This window comes from Pseudonaja textilis, chromosome 1 (genome assembly GCF_049901715.1).
Source record: "Pseudonaja textilis isolate UNSWEBS1 chromosome 1, rPseTex1.2, whole genome shotgun sequence".
Classification (NCBI taxonomy): domain Eukaryota; kingdom Metazoa; phylum Chordata; class Lepidosauria; order Squamata; family Elapidae; genus Pseudonaja; species Pseudonaja textilis.
In genome coordinates this window covers 113,990,714-114,009,046 of record NC_141990.1, presented here as the reverse complement: position 1 = coordinate 114,009,046, position 18,333 = coordinate 113,990,714, and the positions used below count along the sequence as shown (strand labels likewise).

General features: G+C 43.1%; 1 protein-coding gene across 3 annotated transcripts in view; it reads right to left on the bottom strand.

The window, feature by feature from the left end:
- The window catches only part of HMGN3 (high mobility group nucleosomal binding domain 3), a 44,236-nt gene extending 27,194 nt beyond the window's left edge, over positions 1-17,042 (bottom strand). For all 3 annotated transcript variants that reach the window (XM_026695123.2, XM_026695124.2, XM_026695122.2), the window contains exon 1: positions 16,789-17,042. In XM_026695123.2, coding sequence (XP_026550908.1) covers positions 16,789-16,803 — 15 coding nt within the window. In that variant the 5' untranslated portion in view covers positions 16,804-17,042. The remainder of the gene's footprint in view (positions 1-16,788) is intronic.
- Between the last annotated feature and the right edge of the window lie 1,291 nt (positions 17,043-18,333).

The window sequence follows — 18,333 nt, the reverse complement described above, 5'->3', positions numbered from 1 at the left end:
TTTTTATTTTATAATCCTCCTCCCTTCTCAATGGATTTATTTTCATTTATTTCAGAACACACTAATTAGAGAGCCAGGGATTTATTGTTTAGAGAAATTGTTTATTCTGATCAAATAGAGCAGTGGAATAGATAGAGACCAGCTAAAGACCTCATACAGGGTTGGTTACTATCTGATATGCCTTTGCTTCTTCATGCTGTATTAACTTTATGTTCATTCTCATGTCTAGCAAATATCAGTATTTTTGGAGAAGAGAAGAGAAAATAGAAACATAATGCTACCATTCTCTAATTTTTCTGGAAATATTTAATTCCTAGCACAAAAAGAGCAACAATTGTGCTCCATGAATAATAATTCTGACAATGTGATGTATAGAATTGGAGAAATATAATCCAACAATGGAAATAGATATTGCCTCCATATTTTTCCTTTTGGTTTATTGGAAGCATCCAGAAACAGAACAGCTAAGGAATAATTTAATCCAGCAAGGCTGTTTTTCTATATTTCAACTGTATCCATTCTAAATTCAGTTATTGAAATTGAGGTCCCTTGGTAGATTCCACAAATTCCTAATTCTTGGACTTCCTTGCCATTAAATAGAACATGACAGAAATTTTGAATGTCTCATGACATCATTAATGAGGGAAAATTGCTATCATAATTTAAGATTTTAAAAATTGTTACCATTTAGATTTTTTTTATAGCAACCTTTCTTTTACTTCACCTAGGAGTGAAAAATTTCTGCGTACAAACATTAAAGACTTTCCCTGAGTTTTCCCAATTGTGATCTTAGCAATGGAGTAACCATGTTACCTACTCCTGAATTGGTATCAGATTTCTCCATAAATTATCCTTTTCCTCCCAACCCCCATTTGAAATTATTAGTGATCTCATGGCACTTTCTCTTCTCCCAGTTTGCCTTTTTTTGAGTATTTGATATGGAATGGGGCGTTGGTCTCATCTGATATGCCTCTTCTTAGGGAGTCAAAGGGAGAATCCAGGCTGGGCTGTCTCAAGCCTTATAGCTCTGCATACCAAGTTGAAATCTGAGGACATGGCTCCCTGGTAACGGTCCCCAGTTCTGAAGCGAATTCCGCTGTCCATCATCCTCTAAAAGATCATCCTCTCCATGAAATCCCTCTCCTGACTCTGACCAGACAGACCTCAGGGTAGGACTGGATTCTCCCTTCGACTCCCTGAGAAGAGGCGTATCAGGTAGGACCAATGCCCCTTCTCCACTGAGCCGAAGGGAGAATCCAGGCTGGGACATACCAAAGCTGGCTGCTGGCTGTCCTATGGGTGGGAATTAGTCTGATCTGAAGACCCTGCCTCTACATGAATGCCCTGCAGGACTCACCTGCCAAAGGCCGCCTCCACCAAGGCAAAAGAGTCAATCCGATAATGTCTGATGAACAGGGTCACAGACAACCACGTTGAAGCTCAACAAATGTCTAGAACCAATGCCTGCATTGCCCATGCCACATCAGTCACCGCACTTCTGGTAGAGTGTGCGGTGATTCTTCTGGGCACAGGAAGAGCCTGCAACTCATAGGCTTAAGCAATACAGGCTCTGAACCAGCGACCCACAATGGAAGGTGTCACCCTCTGGCCCAAAATTGACGGCTGAAAGGAGACAAACATGGACTCAGTCTTCATGAAAGAAGAGGTTTGCTTGATGTAGATGCAGAGGCCCTCCTGACGTCCAAGGTGTGCCATTTCCTCTCCAGAGCTTGTTTAGGGTCTGGACATAAGTCAGGCAAAATCAACTCCTGTGAATGATGGAATAAGGAGTTCACCTTGAGCAGAAAGGTAGGGTCCAACCGCAGAACCACCCTGTCCGCATGAAAAATACAAAAGTCCTTTCTAACTGATAAGGCTGCCAACTTTGAGATACGCCTGGCCGATGTAACGGCCACTAGGAATGACACCTTGCACATGAGCAGATGCAGGTTGGCTTCACGCAAAGGTTCAAATGGAAAAGAAGTCAGCGCCTGCAAGACCTTTGGCAAGTCCCAGGTGGGGTAATGATGAACCACTGGTGGTTTCAAATTCGTGGCTCCCCGGAGGAAGGCTCTCACCCTGGGGTGTTGGGCAAGAGTGATTGAGTCCTTGAATGAAAGCACAGAGGCCAAAGTGGCCACCTGTCTCTTTAAGGTATTGGGGGAGAGACCTCTGCAGAAACTCCCAACACATCTGCCATCAACACCGAAGTGGGCTCCATGTCAACTCATAAAACATTTTGTATACATGTTTTATAGTTGTCAACAGAAAAAAAGGGGGGGAGTTTCAAAGAGCAGGCAGCAATGTGGAATCAAAGGACACATTCCATTCATATTTTCCTCAGAGACTGATTAGATGACTGAAGCTTCTGTCACACAAAAATCTAATTGGAAAGCATGATTGATGAGTCTTGGCTATGGACGTGTTTCATTGGATGATACACCCAGAGGGGTGGGGGTGGGGGGAAGCAGGATCAAGGGTGACAGTGAATTACGTATTTCAAGAATTGACTACGCCCAGGCTAATACCGAAATGTTAACTTCCAATAAATCCTTTTTAGTTTTGAGAATGTGGCTCAGGGCTCATGATTTAATTGGAGCAACTGCCGAAATCCTGACACTCCAATCGGTGGCTGGCACACCAACAACAGAAAATCTTCCATGTGCCATCATACATTCTGGTCATGGAAGGTCGCCTGGATGCCCTGGATGACCTTTCTGGAAAACTTCTCCCATTTCAGGAGCCCTGCTCAAGCGCCAGATGGTCAACTGGAACCATTCTGGCTCTGGATGCTCAGATTGGACCCTGGCTGAGGGAGACTCTTTCTGGGGAATTCTCCAAGATATGGAGACCGACAGGTCTACCAGATCGGTGAACCACGGTTGCCTGGGCTAGCAAGGGGCTACCAACAAAACCTCCGCCCTCTCCAACAGTACCTTTCTGATTGTCCCTGGGATTAGGAGAAGCGGGGGAAGCATACAATAACCCCTGTGACAACCTGCACCGGAGAGTGTTGACCCCTTCTGCCCCCGGCATTGGAAACCTTGCAAAAAACCGCGGGAGTTGCGAGTTCTCTGGAGAGGCAAAGAGGTACAGAATCAGTCAGCCGAACCATTCCAACATCTCTAGGAACAGACTGAGATGCAGTCGCCACTCCGACTGATCGATCGTGGCTCTGCTCAATGAGTCAGCCTACACGTTGGAAACCCCCGAGATGCGTTCTGCTTGTATCGATAACAGGTGTCTCTCCACCTACCAGCACAATTGAGTCACCTTCTGCATCAGGGATCTGGAGCGAGTACCCCCCTGTTGATTTATGCGGGCCTTGAGGTCACATTGTCCATGAGAGAAGGACATGCCTTGTCACCTCCTGCCTTAGATCCTTGAGAGCTAAGCAGGCCACCCAGGGCTCTAGCCAATTTATGTTGTGGGTGAGTTCCTCCTGTGACATCTGCCCCTAGGTAACCTGGGTTCCTAGGTGAGCCCCCCAACTGTACAGACTGGCATCGGTGGTGATGGAAATTCTCTGGGACTCCCTGTACAAACACCATGGCCTGGGACTGCTACCAATGGAACGAGCAAAGTACCGCCACAGGCACTCGAACCCTCATCACTGAGTTGCCCCTGCCTGCCCTCTGATAGGGGAGCAGGAACTACTGCAGACTCCGCATGGAAGCGGGCCCAGGAAACAATTCTGATACATGAGATCATCTTGCCCAGAAGTTGAGACAGCAAGATAAGAGCCTCTCTGAAAGACAGAATCAGTGTTGTCATGGCCTTTATGCTCCTGGGAGAGAAAGACCTGCCCCGCCAAAGTGTCTATGATTGCCCACAAATGCAAGAGACGAGTCAACGGGACTAGATAGCATTTGTCCAGGTTTATCGAGAACCTGTATTCCCAAAGTATCCTGATTGTTATCAGGTCCTCCTCCACCTGGGGTCGGGAAGAGGATACTATCAGGATGTCGTCCAAATAATACTGGATCCTTATGGGTATGGACCTGAGGTATGCCGCTACAGCTGCCAGGAGCTTGGTAAATGTCCATGGGGCTGATGCCAGGACAAATGGAAGAGCTCTGTATTGAAAGTGACAGCCACCATAGCAAAACCTCAGGAACTGGCAGTGGTCTGGATGGATGGGCACATGAACGTAGGCCTCCATCAGGTCTACCGAGCCAAAAAGTCTCCCTCTCAAATTCCCTCGAGGATTGAATAAAGGGAGTGCAACTTGAATCTTCAGTAGATCAGATGCCTGTTGAGCCCTTTTAAGTTGAGGATTGCTCACCACCACCACCCCCAAGGCCTTTGGGATAACAAACAAAATTGAATAAAACCCTGTCTCCTCTGGTTCCCTGGAACCAGCTGGATGGCGTGGATGTCCAGCAAATGCTGGATCACAGATTCCATGACAGCCCTCTTTGTCAGGTCCCTCGAGACGGGCCAGCAAAAGCTTTTGGGGGGAAGAAACTCCAGGGAGTGCCCTGATCGTAAGGTTGTCAGGATCAAGCATCTATCATGGTCTCTTCCCACTTCTGCCGGAAGAGACCCAGATGGTCCCCTATGGGAAAGATGACTCTGACGTCACTCTGACATCTAAAAGGTCTACCAGAGCCTGGAAAGACCTCTTGCCCTCTGGCCTCTGATGGCCTCTGGCAGCAAAAGCCGGTCTGTCAGCCTGAGAAGAAGATATCTGGAAGAAGGGCCTATTTTGATGGGGAAAGCTTGCCTCAGCCTCCCCATCTAAAGGAGGGCCTCCTGAAATAGGGTGAAGGCCAGTAATTAAAATGCCTCCCCTGAGATGGGAGGATCTTACGCTTGTCTCTGGTCTCTGTTAAAAAGGGATCCAGAGCCTCCCCAAAAAGGCTGTCCTCCTTAAAAGGGGCTGACGCCAGTTTCCATTTGTTCCTGGAGTTCATTTGCTAATTTCATAGCCAAAGCCTATGAGCTGTTATAGAGGATGCATTGGCTCTGGATGAAAATTTGGCTGAAGAGAGCATGGCATCTGCTGTCAATTGAGCTGCGGCTATTATCTTATTTAGATCCTGATGCACCCTAAGGTCCTCAGGTGGAATTCTGCCCTGCAACTGCCTCAGCCACCACAGAGAGGCACGTATGAAAAATGAGGCAGTCGTGGATGCTCTGATGGTCCAAGAATCAGCATGCTGTGCCCAGCGGAGCACCATCTCCTCCTTCTGGTCCTCCGCCTTCACTGCATCCTCTGCGTCCGGTGGCATGACCAAGGATGCTAGAGCCACCACTGGACCATCCACCTTTGGCACCTCAATAATGTCTAAAAGGTCTTGATCTACATTAAATAAAGTCAACTCTGACCCACTAGGGCAGGTATACATGCCTGGGGAGGCCCACTGCCTCTTGATCACATCCAAAAACATCTGGGGCACAGGAACAGCATACACCACTGATGTTTTCTCAGTGAAGATATCCTCCTGCTCCTTTCCTCTGGGGGAAGATCTCTGGTGACCGTGTCCTTCTTTAGATGGGCCACGCTCTTACCCTTAACAAGCAGAGTCTTAAAGAGAGCCGGCTGGAAAATGCCCTTAAATGAGGGGGTGCCTGCTGCCTCTGTCTCATCTTTCGAAAAGTCCCTTTCCAGTAGGAGGTCTATTTCAGAAACACAAGACTGGCTCTTCCCCAATCGAGATGGAGAACGATCTCCATGGTAAGTCAGCTACTCCCTCGAGGATTGCCAACGTACCTGAGGAATGCCTCTGCCAGCGTCCAAAGATGATAACCGGCACTCCTGGTTGAATTCTGCTCGAATTTCTTGTCTAATTGCTTGAGAGAGCCAGGCTCTCATGAAGGCTGGCATCGCTTGCACCTGAGCCTCCTCTGAGTCCCGCCACTGTAGGTGTAAAAGTGGCCTCTGGCGCAGATCTTGTTCTGCTGGAGGATTGGCCTTCCAGTCCAGCAGCCATAATCCCTTCTGACTGCTCAGAAACAGAATAAGCAGCCTCTGCCATAATTTGGAGGTTTCCCTGCAAATTTTGCTTAACTGAGCTAGGTGACCAGACTGTCAAATATTGTGTTATTTGTCAATTGGTCCTGCTGCACGCTTTCCTGGGGAATCTGAGTATATATGGCACCGGTGTCAGCCATCTTGGATTCCCTCAGAGCCTTGTCAAATTCTTTATCTAAGGTCTTCTGTCTGCACCTAGCCTCTGTCCTAGGTATTTTAGGTGCTAGGACCCTGGCTCTAATTCTGGCTGCTGCCTCAAAACCAGAAGACCTGGGCTTAGCTGATTCTCTGGCAGCTAATTCTGCTGAGGAGCTGACAAATCATGATCAGCTCCCCTGGCTGCCATTTTGAGCCCGCCAAAATCATCTGTTAGTGACAGATTTTTTTTTAAAAAAAAATCAAAATCAACAATTAAATATAAAATCCTTTAGCCCAAGGCTGGCTGCTCTGGCTAATTCAGCAGTCCACCACTTCAGGAGGCAAATGTGACTAAGAAGCTGATGATTATTGTTAGGAATTGATAGGCACCTAACAGTTGGGTTGGAAATGTATAAACCAGGATAGACATTTAATACTGTTTCTTTAAGGGAATGCTAAAATTGTAATTGGGTGTGGTTCCTCAAACGGCCATAAGATGGAGCCAAAACCTGGGTTGTTAGTTCTGTTGTTGCTAGTTGCTAGATATTCTGATGGTCGATGTTTTTGGTTCTTGCATTTTTCCCTATTGACTGTTGCTGATTGTCATTCTTCTTGGATTGCTGTGAGTCTATTTACTGAACTGTTTATGATACTGGAATTTGATTTTAGATTATCACTGGACTGAATACTGACTACTTTCACCGTGTATGACTTGGACTGTTTATTGGACTTTGCTTAACCATTTACTGGAAGTAAAAACCTCCATTTTACTGTTCAGTGTATCTGTGTACTATTGTGTGTTATTCAATACCACTCTCACTACATTTCCCTGTGTGCACTCATTCTCCTAACAGGGAATTACCTCAAAAATTATTCCAGCGCAGCTCCTCAAGTGAGGCAGTTCAAAAGAGCCAAAGGAAAAAAAAAGTGGTCCCTTTTAAAACCGCAACAAGCCCTGACTTGTGAGCCAAAGCGCTGGCAGTACCACAATTAGAGAGAAGCAGGCTTAAGCGTCCCGCTGCTGCCACAGTACTCTGGGGGCTGCCAAGCGAACTGGACCTAATGTCCAGGTCCCAAATTCCCCCAAACTAGCTGCTTGTAAATTAGGCAGTCTAATGCAACTCATGGCTGCTGTGGCTGTCAAATGCAAGGAAAAGGGAAAAAAAAGTCCGAGACAAACTGAAGAATTGGTACTGACTCTGGCCTCCAGCCCAGGCCACACGGGTTCCTGGGGCAATCACAGTCCACAATTCACTCCCAAAACAGCAAAAAACACAATACGCACATGAAAGAATTGAAATATAGGGGGAAAAAGAAAATGGCACGGAAGAAATAAGGCATGAAAACACAAAAAGTGGCTGAACCGACAAAGCCGGCCAGCTATCACATCTTTTCACTAAGCTAATGAAGAGAGGAATCCAAGGGATAGAATTATTCTTCAATAAAGTCCAATATGTCAGAGCCCTTTTAGGGTGGTCTGAGCACTCTGAGACCAAGTGAAGAACTGGGGACCGTTTCCAGGGGGGCGTGTCCTCAGATTTCAACTCAGTCTGTAGAACTATGAGGCTTGAGACAGCCCAGCCTGGATTCTCCCTTTGGCTCAGTGCAGAAACCATGTTTGCGCTGATCTTTTCATGATCATTTTGCAGCTGCAATAACTAAGTAAAGTAAGAAATAGGCAATACTTATTTTGTTCATGAGATTCTGTGGAAAGTGACTGATCCAGGATTAATATTTCAATTTGAGACAGGCAGATACTGTATGTACATCTAAACAAAAGTATATAAGAAGTATGCTACATGTATTACGTCAGATCCTTTCGATAAATCAAAATGAATTTTACTTATTTTATGCAGGGACATCGCAAAAAACTTAAGATTCTAGCCAAACATTTTGCATGGAAGCTATTTTGAATGTCATATGCTTCTTCAATAGTCATACTAAAAGGCATTAAATGACATGCTTTCTGTATTATTTCCAGAGCCGACACTTTCATTACACACCAATCAATATCCAATCATACTAAAGCATTTACAATTGTTAATGAGAACTTAACAGCCTAAAGTTGTAATATTCTACACATATTCTTCTTGGGTCTACATCTAATGTAAGATTTACTTCCAACTGAGAATGTTTAGAGAAGTGTTATGAAATATAATTGAATTGAAGATGGCAACTGACACCTTGACTTTCTATTAACAGAAATCCAAAGTAGGACACATAATTGTTAACAGCAAAACCATCAGAAGGCAAAGGAGCTGAAGTTTGCAATGAAGACCTTCTCTAGTACACAGGGTATTCCCTGCCTTGCAGCACAATTGGCTCTGCTCACCCTTAAGCACTAAACATGGTTTAATTTCAAGGCCTGATCTTCAGAGTAAGAATTGTAAAAACAAGAACATTTTCATGTTCTGTTTGTGAAACCCTTGCTTTCCTATTTAAGTATAAAACGTCTCAATGCCTAAACATGTTTCAGTTGTTAGTTTTCCTACAAAAAATTGTGGATTAAAAAAATGTGGATTAAAAAAAAGAGAACCCTCTAAAATGGCATCATTAATAGAAGATTGGTAGAGCAGAATTTAAAGAATCAGGGAACATCTGAAACCAGTTTTATCTGAAGAAAAGCAGATTTATAAAAAAACATTCTGAGTAACAATCTCCATTTATAACCCAGAACCACAATTTAGAATAGAGTGGTTATTTCTTGTCTCCTTTTCTTAACTGACTAGGAAGAAGTCACCAAAATTGAATTTTAATTAGCAAATTCATGATTTGTCCCAATATGCAAGCTAGGTTTTGGGGTTAAAAAAAACCTTGAGTTAACTTAGCAAGTAAAACAATCCAGGGGTTGTTGTTGAGCTGTTTAACAAATGAGTAAGATAGAAAAGTTCAGACTTAAACTATACCGTTTTCAGTTAACAAATATGTTAAAGAGGTAACGTTTTAAAAAATATTATTTTTTCTTTCATGTACACACAACCACTTGTCACATAGTAGAATTCCTTTTTTCTGAATAACTGATGAAAAAATAAGTCATACAAAGATCAACTGTAGGTCTAATCTGTTAGTAATGGTTGCTTCATTTTCAATAATATGTTTTGCAAGGATTTAAAATGTAAAAAAATAAATACAAGATACTGGGACATAAACAGCATAGAGAAATGCTCAATGTGTTCTTTGTTTTATATGCTTTTTATTACATGGCAGTACAACAACAATATATGTGCAAGTTTGACTGGAAGTTTATTTCAGTTTTATAATAAATAGCTCCTTCTTTGCACAAATGCTTTGCACTGCCTTTTCCAGTCCTCTGGGGATTACCCATATTTAAATATAAACTCAAATTCCATTAGAACTGAAAAATTATGGTTTAAATTGTCATATTTCTCTATGTAAGTGTATTGTCTGCATATCCATTCATCCACAAAGGGAGCGTTTTTCAGGCATTATAATTATATATAGTCACCAACTTAGGGGATGGGGGACGGGGAAAAAACCCATACAATACTGTTAGAAATAAATCTTACCAGTTGAGTTGAGAATAAAGAATGCAGTTCCTTGAATCAGGGGAAAAATTTCAAGAGCACAATACGTAAAAATCAGTGGTTGTGGGCAGCCACACTCTCATAAAAGCCCTTTACAGGTAGTCCTAAACATATTACCACAATTGGACCAGAATCTCCATCACTAAGCAAGGCAAATGTTAAGTGAATCACTGCAGTTGTTAAATGAATCATGCGGTTGTTAAGCGAATCTGGCTTCACCTATTGACTTTGCTTGTTGAAAGCCAGCTGGGAAGGTTGCAAATAGTGACTCCATGACCTTGGAATGCTGCAACTGTCATAAATATATGCTGGTTTCCAAGCACCTGGATTTTGGTCACATGACCATGACCATGCTATGATGGTCGAAAGTGGAAGGACCAGTTGTAAGTCACTTTTTAGTACCATTATAACTGAACAGTCTCTAAACTAATGGGTATAAGTCAATCTTACACAGAAAAATCTTGTCTTTATTCCTCAAAAACGTACAAAATCACAGCCACTATGAATTCTAAGGAAATGCACTTAGCTGGCATTATGAGAAGGAGCACCTCTGCAGTCAAGCATGCTGCTGGGCTGTGATTTAGTATTTGGTGAATAAAAATATTTTGGGGGGAAGGGGTCTTTTTTAATTTGATGAAAGAGATCTCAAGTTGGAATCGAATAAATCTCAATTTAGGATCCGACAGAGAGTAATGTTCAACCTATTACGTTTGGTATTTTGTTCAGAGTATTGCAGCATAAATTCAGCGCCAGAAAAGTAAATACAGATGACTGAGGCTTCATTTAACTTCTTTATAAAGACCAAGTAAATTTTATAATACCAGTTGTAGATTTCTCCAACAAGGAGCAAACCCAAACAGAAGCAGACATGTTACAGGTTCAGATCAGAGCGCTAGTTTTCAGCAAGCAAGCAAGTTTCTTTAGTTCAGCAGGCAAGCAGAGGAGAGAAGCAGTTTCATCTTCAATAGACAAAGCTTAACATAGCTTCAGAGTTGCAGAGCTTAATATAGAGCCATGCGAAGGCTACTTCTAGTTTTAGTTTCCAAACAGTCTTCATTGGCTGACTTAGTTGCTATATCTATTCATTGGCTGACCTTGTTACCATACTCTATTCCAGTTCATGAATATGCTGACATATTTTCCATTGCAGTTTGATTTTTTTTCTAAAGCCTATTTCAATTTGTGATTTTGAATTAGAGAAGGAAGAATGACTGAAGAGGGGATTTTCTTCTCACGATACTCTCTCAATACTATCTCAAACTTCATCTCACCCTCTACATTTGAACAATGAATATGTGCAACAAGAGCCTTATCTGGACATTCCCTTGATTTTCTAGGATTTAAAATCCTATAGAGATTTAGTTACACAAATATATATGTAGATAAAAAGGATTCAGGAGAGGGCAAAATACTGGCTGACAGATGTCTGGAAAAACAAAGATATAACTTTAAGCATTTGACCTTTGCCTTTGAGCCTAGTAAGTAAAGCAGAGAAGAGATATAATTCAGAATCTAATAATATTCCTAAAATGCAAAATCTGTTTAGAACTTTATCTTGAATATGCAAAGTTAATATCACAGTATGAATGCTAGGCTAAGATATTCTTACATAATTTACATGCAGAGAAATCTTTGACAAGGAGACACTATAAAAAACAAAGCATTTCTCATGTGGAGATGGTATCATCCTGGATATCTGTGATATATACACTTTCTGCACTTCTCTCCTATATTTTTCCTTCTATAACTATGCCAATGTTATTTAGCCCCTAAGAATCACAGGCTTTCTCTTATGCCTAGAATTAAGAAAAAGTTCACATAAAAAGCGAGAAATACCGCAGGACATAAACTTTGTACATGTTGCCTGAGGTCATAATTTAACATCATAGACTTCACTCCTATTCATTATTACGTTTCTTTTAACTGACACTGCTTTCTTCCAGTATCAATAAATGTATATATTTATACATCCAATTTGTATGAGATGGCTCGTCATTCTGGATAAAAATTGCCAAGAAAAGAAGTAAAACTAAAGACAAAAAAGACAAAACCCCCACAAAGGAACTTAATCAAGTATTTCAGAAAGCTGTCAGAAGAAACAAGAAGCAATATTACAACATCTGTAAAGACACTGATGATGGGAAGACACACAGAAAAACAAGGGAAGTATTTCTAAAACATCTCTACACTAAGAAAGAAAGTCCAACTTTGAACGGGTATGCTAAACCTTTTGGACCTCAGGGACCACCAAATTCATACTTTTAAATCCCGCAGACCACTAATATGAATGCAGATGCCGCTCGCTGAAGCATCTGGGCTCCCACTGACAGGATGGGGTTCTTCAGGAACTTAGCTTGGTTGCCTGTTTCTGCAACCTTAAATCCTCAGAGTCATTTGGACCAGTTTCCCATAGAAAACAAAATACCAGGATATATACATACATACAAATATGTGTGTGTGTGTTTTCTTAAGTTTTCGTGGATATTTATATGTATGGTATTCAATCTACATACCAATGCACTACTAAAGAAAATGTACACATATTGAACAAAATGTACACATTATCACACTTCTAGCAAAACAGCACATCTTCCAATGTACATTAGATTTCCTACATGGGAAGGAAAATATACACTGGATAATTAAGAAAGCCAAAGAATATTAAGTGTATTGACGATATCAAACAGTATTTTTCCAAAAAAACAGGAATCTCATAGCAATGCATTGTCCTCAGACAAAACCCCAGTGAGAGAGAGAGAGAGAGAGAGAGAGAGAGAGACAGACAGACAGACAGACAGACAGACATGAAGATACGTGTGATTTTAAAATTGGAGGAAGAAACATCAATAACCTGCCTTATGCTAATGACATTACTAGCCTAGCTGAAAATACAAATGATCTGCAAGCTTTGGTAATGAAAGTCAAAGAGAAAAGGGGGAAAATGGGACTAAGGTTAAATATAAAGAGGACAACTGAGGACAATAGATATAGCAACCACTGTACAATAGATATAGCAACCACATTGAAGTGGTTGATAGTCTCTGCCTTTTAGGATCAACTATCAACAGTCACCACAAGTCAGGAAGTAAGTTGCAGACTAGCTCTTGGTACAGCATAAAGGCCTTGAAAAAGTTATGCGTATAATGCAATTGTTTATATATCAACAAAGATCAGAATCCAGCTGCAATGTTCTTTCCTCTGAAGTTCTATGGAAGTTGAACTTAGAAAAGAAGAGAAATAATATTAATACTGAACTTCTTTCTTTCTTTCTCCCCTTCCTTCCTTCTTCCACACATCTCCCTTGGATCCAGAAACCCAACTTCTAGAATCAGAAGTAAATCGATCATATCAAAGTTCAGCTTAAATTTATTTTTTCACACCCTGTCCTTTATAATTTGGAAATCTGCACAAGTTCTCAAAACATCCACTAAGAAGTACATCGTAGTATCATCAATACCCTGCTGACAATTAGTCTCAAGTCAATGTGTGATTCTGTCCAGTGGCTTAACTTACATAGAGACACATGAAAGAAGGCAAAAATTTACAAAAAATTCCAGGGAATCAAGGATGTATCTCTCAGTTATCTCTTCCAATATCACCACCATCATAAAGTGGTATAATTAGACTCCAGCTTCTTCAAGTACATCATTTTTTTAGTGATTAATGAGTTCAACACAGTGGTGCTATTCTACTGATTTGTCCTGGTTCTGGCATACCAGTAGCACCAAAGATCGGCTGAGACTGAACTGGTTCTCTCTGCTGAGCTGCTGTTGGGCCCACTGGGCTCCCATACTGACCTTTATTCCCTGCTTTTGAAGCGCAACTGCTTTGCATGGCACAGCAGATTGCCTCGCGTCAGCTGTCGAAGCTACAGATTGCAAGTGGCGAGTAGGACAGCCTCTGCACGTTTGGCAAAGTGCGCATTTGGCATGCACACACAAAATATGTGTGAGCGCAAAGCACGCCCATCAAGCCACACCCACCAAAACAATGGTAAACCTCTTTGAAATCCACCACTGGTTCAACACAAATGAGAAATCCCGAGATTCAATAAAGTTGCCATCCCCTTCCCACTCTTCCAGGAGAAAGAGATAGTCAAGGGCATTTGTGTGCCAAGTCTAAATCTTAATTCAGAATACAATGAATCAAGATTTCTTCTAAGAATTCTAATCCAATAAACCCATCCATCAGTCCTTGAGCTATTCATATCCAGTGTGTTCTAACAATGACCTATTTCTAGATTTCTATGATATGATATCTCATCTATGATATCTGAGGCATTATACACATATGCAGAACACACATGCACAGGAGAGCAAACAAGGTTATCAGGGATAAAAATAAATCTAAGACAAGAAGAATCATAATACAAAAAAAAATGCAAGTAAGTCTCCGGTAAATCTGTACAGTTTACTATAAAATTCTATCTTAATGAAAGCTAAATCTTTACTGAGATCTACCGGGAAGTAAGTCTCCACTTAATCTTGAACAGATATGCAACACATGGTTTTAGCCTTAAAATATTTAAATATTTCAACTAACTTGAACTTTCAACCAGTAAAAATCAAAATTGTAACTCACTTCCCCAAAGGGAAAAGCAATGGTAATTATGAAGGGACATGTGGTAACTGTATATATTTTCAGACAAAAGATGAAATTCCTTCTACAACTATTTAAAGTCCAATAAGCAGCTTAGTAGTAGTATTTATTTAAAGGAAGCTTAAAACACTGGATTGCTAGTCAAAATGACACTTATTTCACTTTTATATCCAGTATGGCACACGAATATATTTCCATAAGAATCATGCAGAAATGAAATACATAATTTTTGCTATTCCTTCAGTGGCATTAGCCTAACAACATTTTTGTGTTGTATTAATTACTGTAGTGGAGAATATGTAAATATAAAATTAAAGGAAAAGCATTATGTAGATAAAATAATTAGTAGTACAAAAGTTAGGTATTTTTATCAGTTCAACTTCTTAAAAGTCTAATAATCCATAAAGAAGTAGCTGTGCAAATTTATTTTTATTCTTTCTCTGAAGCAGCAAAACAGTTATCTTTCCATCATAGTCAGTTGGGGTGCAATTTTGTTGCTTGCTTTTTTGTTAGTGTTCTATAGAACCATCAGTGCCCACAACGGTACATTTCACAGTGGACACCAAAAACAGCTTCGCACATCAAGGTCTTGCATAAGGTTTGGAGGATGACTCCCACAAAGCCTTGTCTTTGGCCATGTTGGCTGGGACTGACGGGAATTAAAATCCCAAAGCTTTGGAAGACACTAAATTTTATATCCCTTATTACAAGCACATCTAATCCTTACTCTTAGGAATTTATAATCTCAGCTGCAGCACAAGGGATTATAGAAGCTCCTCTAAATTTGAACTGAATAAACCACACCTTCAGTTACCTTCCTGGGTTCCTATCTTTTTTAGATGCATATCCTGCTTTTTCTCCAGGAACTCTGTCAGCATACACACAATTTCCACTCCGTTTTTTTTTACTGGTAACAACTCCATGGGATAGGTTGGACTTTGCAGGAATGACTGATCCATCCAGTCGACTTAATTAAGGACTTGTACACTTCACCCCACATTCTCAACTTCTCCCAGCACATTTGTGGGAGCCATTTAACCCCATGCAAAGCACCTCTCACTCTTTTCAGAATCTACCACGAGGTTGAATAATCTCTGACGACTTCAACTTCAGATGCAAGTTAGAATTTACAATCAGATTGCCTCTCAATTTATACACCCGAAGCCAGAAAAAAAGACATTTTTATTTATCCCAGTCAAATGTGACCAAGAGCAGAAATCCCTATCTTTGGAGCCGAGAGGAGAGACAAGAACCGCAGAAGTCGCTGAAAAATCCAGCAGCCGTTCCGCAGAGGAAGAAAAAGAAAGGCAAAGGAAACGGCGAGGAGGAAGAGAGACGTCTCGGCCTCATGCAACTCTCTCTCTCTTGCAGCGGCTCCTTCGCGTCTCGAAGGTGCAAAGCTCCTCCCCATTGCCTTCCTCGGGAGCCCTTGGGGCTCTTCAGAAACTCTCTGCCGCTGCCTTGGCATCGGATTCCGCCGCCACCACCGCCTCAGATGTGACGGTCAAAGGCCCAGCCTCATCAGCCGCCGGCCCCGAGAGACCCGAGAGTTGGCACAGATGGGTCTGCCACTACGGAAAGCAGGGAGCGGGGTAGTTAAATATGGCTCTTCCCTGCCTTTACTTTCCGCCCCCTCGCGCTCTCAGGTTACCTTAGCAGCCCCCCCCCGCACACACACATACACACCGTCCCCAGGGCGGCTCGAGAAAGGCGCGCGCGAGCCCGAGCTAAGAGTTCCCCACCACCAAGGGGGGGAAAAGAGAACTCTCGGAGCGTTCCTTTCGTAAATACGCGCGCAAACACACAGACACACACTCCCCCAGCTACACACTGCCCAGAGCTGCTCGCGGAGAGAGTTTTTTGCAAGCCCTTCGTTTCTCCTCCGGGGCGTAAGAAGGGCGAGCAGTCTCTGCCCAGCTCTCGCTCTCTCTGTGATTGTGTGTGTGTGTGTGTTGTGTGTGTGTGAGAGAGAGAGAGAGAGAGAGTGTGTGTGTGTGAGAAAGAGAGAGAGAGAGTGTGTGTGTGTGTGTGAGAGAGAGAGAGTGAGTGTGTGTGTGTGTGTGTGTGTGTGTGTGTGTGTGTGTGTGTGTGTGTGTGAGAGAGAGAGAGAGTATGGGCGGCGGGGGGTGAAGGGGAGAGCCAAGCGCTCTTGACGTTCCTGGGAACGAGAACGGCCTGCGGAGACTGACACCGACCTGAGTGACGGGTCTTCTCCGCGCGCCCCGAAGCCGTGCGCACCGCTGCAACCGCATAGAGTACGAATGGAAATGCGGCCGCGTTAAATTGCAGAACGCGAGAACCTAGCGCCCTATTTTATTGCAACAGGCAGTTAAGGTGGGGGGGGGGGTTAGAGACAGATCTTGCCGCGGCCTCCCAAAGTGAAATCAAGCCCGTGACTTGGAAGGCAGTCAGCGGGTGGCGAAAGGCTGGCGGGGGAGGGTTGCTACCTTAATTTTAGGGGGGGTTGTCTTATTTTTCTAGCCCTCCCCGATGTGGATCTGAAAAGGGGAATCGAGGCTCCGGCGTTACCTTTCTCTTCGGCATGGTGTTCCCTCCTGCAGGCGGCTGAAAGCCCAAGCGAGGAAGAAGCCACGGGCTCTGCTCGTCGCTGCACCAGCAGCCCCGGATCGCTCTTGGCAGCCTCCGGGAAATTAATTGCCCGCCTCCCGCGATCACCAGAGCTGGCAGGGCAGCCTTGCCGCTGGGTTGACCCCTCCCCGGGCAACAGCTGAAGCAAAGGCGGCCTCCGCCTGGCGACGCCGCTCAGCGCCCACCGCTTCGATGGGAGAGCAGGAAAGGCGGGTGGGTGGCTACGGAGAGGTGCAGCTCTCGCTTGCGATTGGCTCCCCAATTCGGTTTCTCCCCTCCCCGCCCCCGATTTGGGAATAGAACCGAAGGAGGGGAAGTCCTTGCGGTTCAGAGGCAGGACGCGCTGGGGCGAGGCGGGGTCCCGTGATTGGCCAGCGGGCAGCTCTCGGCCGCTGCCCAAAGGAACGCGCCGAGGTTGGAAGCGGGAGAGCCGCGGCGCGCCGGGTAGGTAGGTGGCCGGATCGATCCGAAGTGGCTGCGAACCTCGAGGGCTTTGCGTAAAGTTGTATTTCCCCAACCTCAGACTACTTAGGACCGAGTAGGTTACGATGTCGCAGTCCTCTGTGTTTTGCTAAGAAGATAACCTGTTCATTTATCTCCAAAGCTAAGATTGGGTCGTGATAGATTTGGATCTGTACAAATTTCTATTTATATAAATTCCGATTGTATGAACAAACGTTGGTTTTAAAATGATGCTGGGGTGAATAACCTGTATTTGTGATCAATGAAATGTTGTTTCTCAGTAAATCGGTCGGATGAATTTATTCCTTGCAGACGTCTTATTCAACGTGCATTGGATTGGTTCTGTCTTAAAAGAGATTTGATGATCATTTTTGCGAAATGATATAGGCCGGATCTGCTGCTTGAGCAGGAGGTTTGACTAGAAGACCTCCAAGGTCCCTTCTAATTCGGATATTCTGTTCAGAGGAACCACCAGTGCCTTTTAATTGGCAGTGGTGAGACAGTCGGTCGGGTCCTAAACGATTATTTTAAATTGCCTATCGTTTGCGAAGAGGAATTGCTGTTTTCATTATTGTCAGTGTATTTGAGATATTGCGGGGATAGGCACTAATAGATTATTGGCGTTAAGACAAAATAAAATTATTAAAGCGGAGCCATCCCTTGATTTATCCAATAAACAAATAGCTTTCCTAAGTAAGTGCTTATAAGCAAACAGTATCTACTGGACTTATCTGCAGTCTGAAGCTAAGCAGGACCAGGCCTGATTGGCATTTCAGTGGGAAACCCCAAAGGTGCAAGCTAGGCTGAGAATTTAAAACAAAAATGGAAGAGGACAGTGGGCAAACCACTTCCACATGGCTATCAAGAAATTCAAGAAAACCGTGTAAGACCTTAACCTTCACTTAATTTTTTTCAAGGAATAGGAAGCAAAGCAGGATACCATCATAGTGCTTCCATTTATATGACTAGGTATAGTAATTTACTCCTGTATTCCCCTTTTCTCCTGCTTATTTGCATCTATAT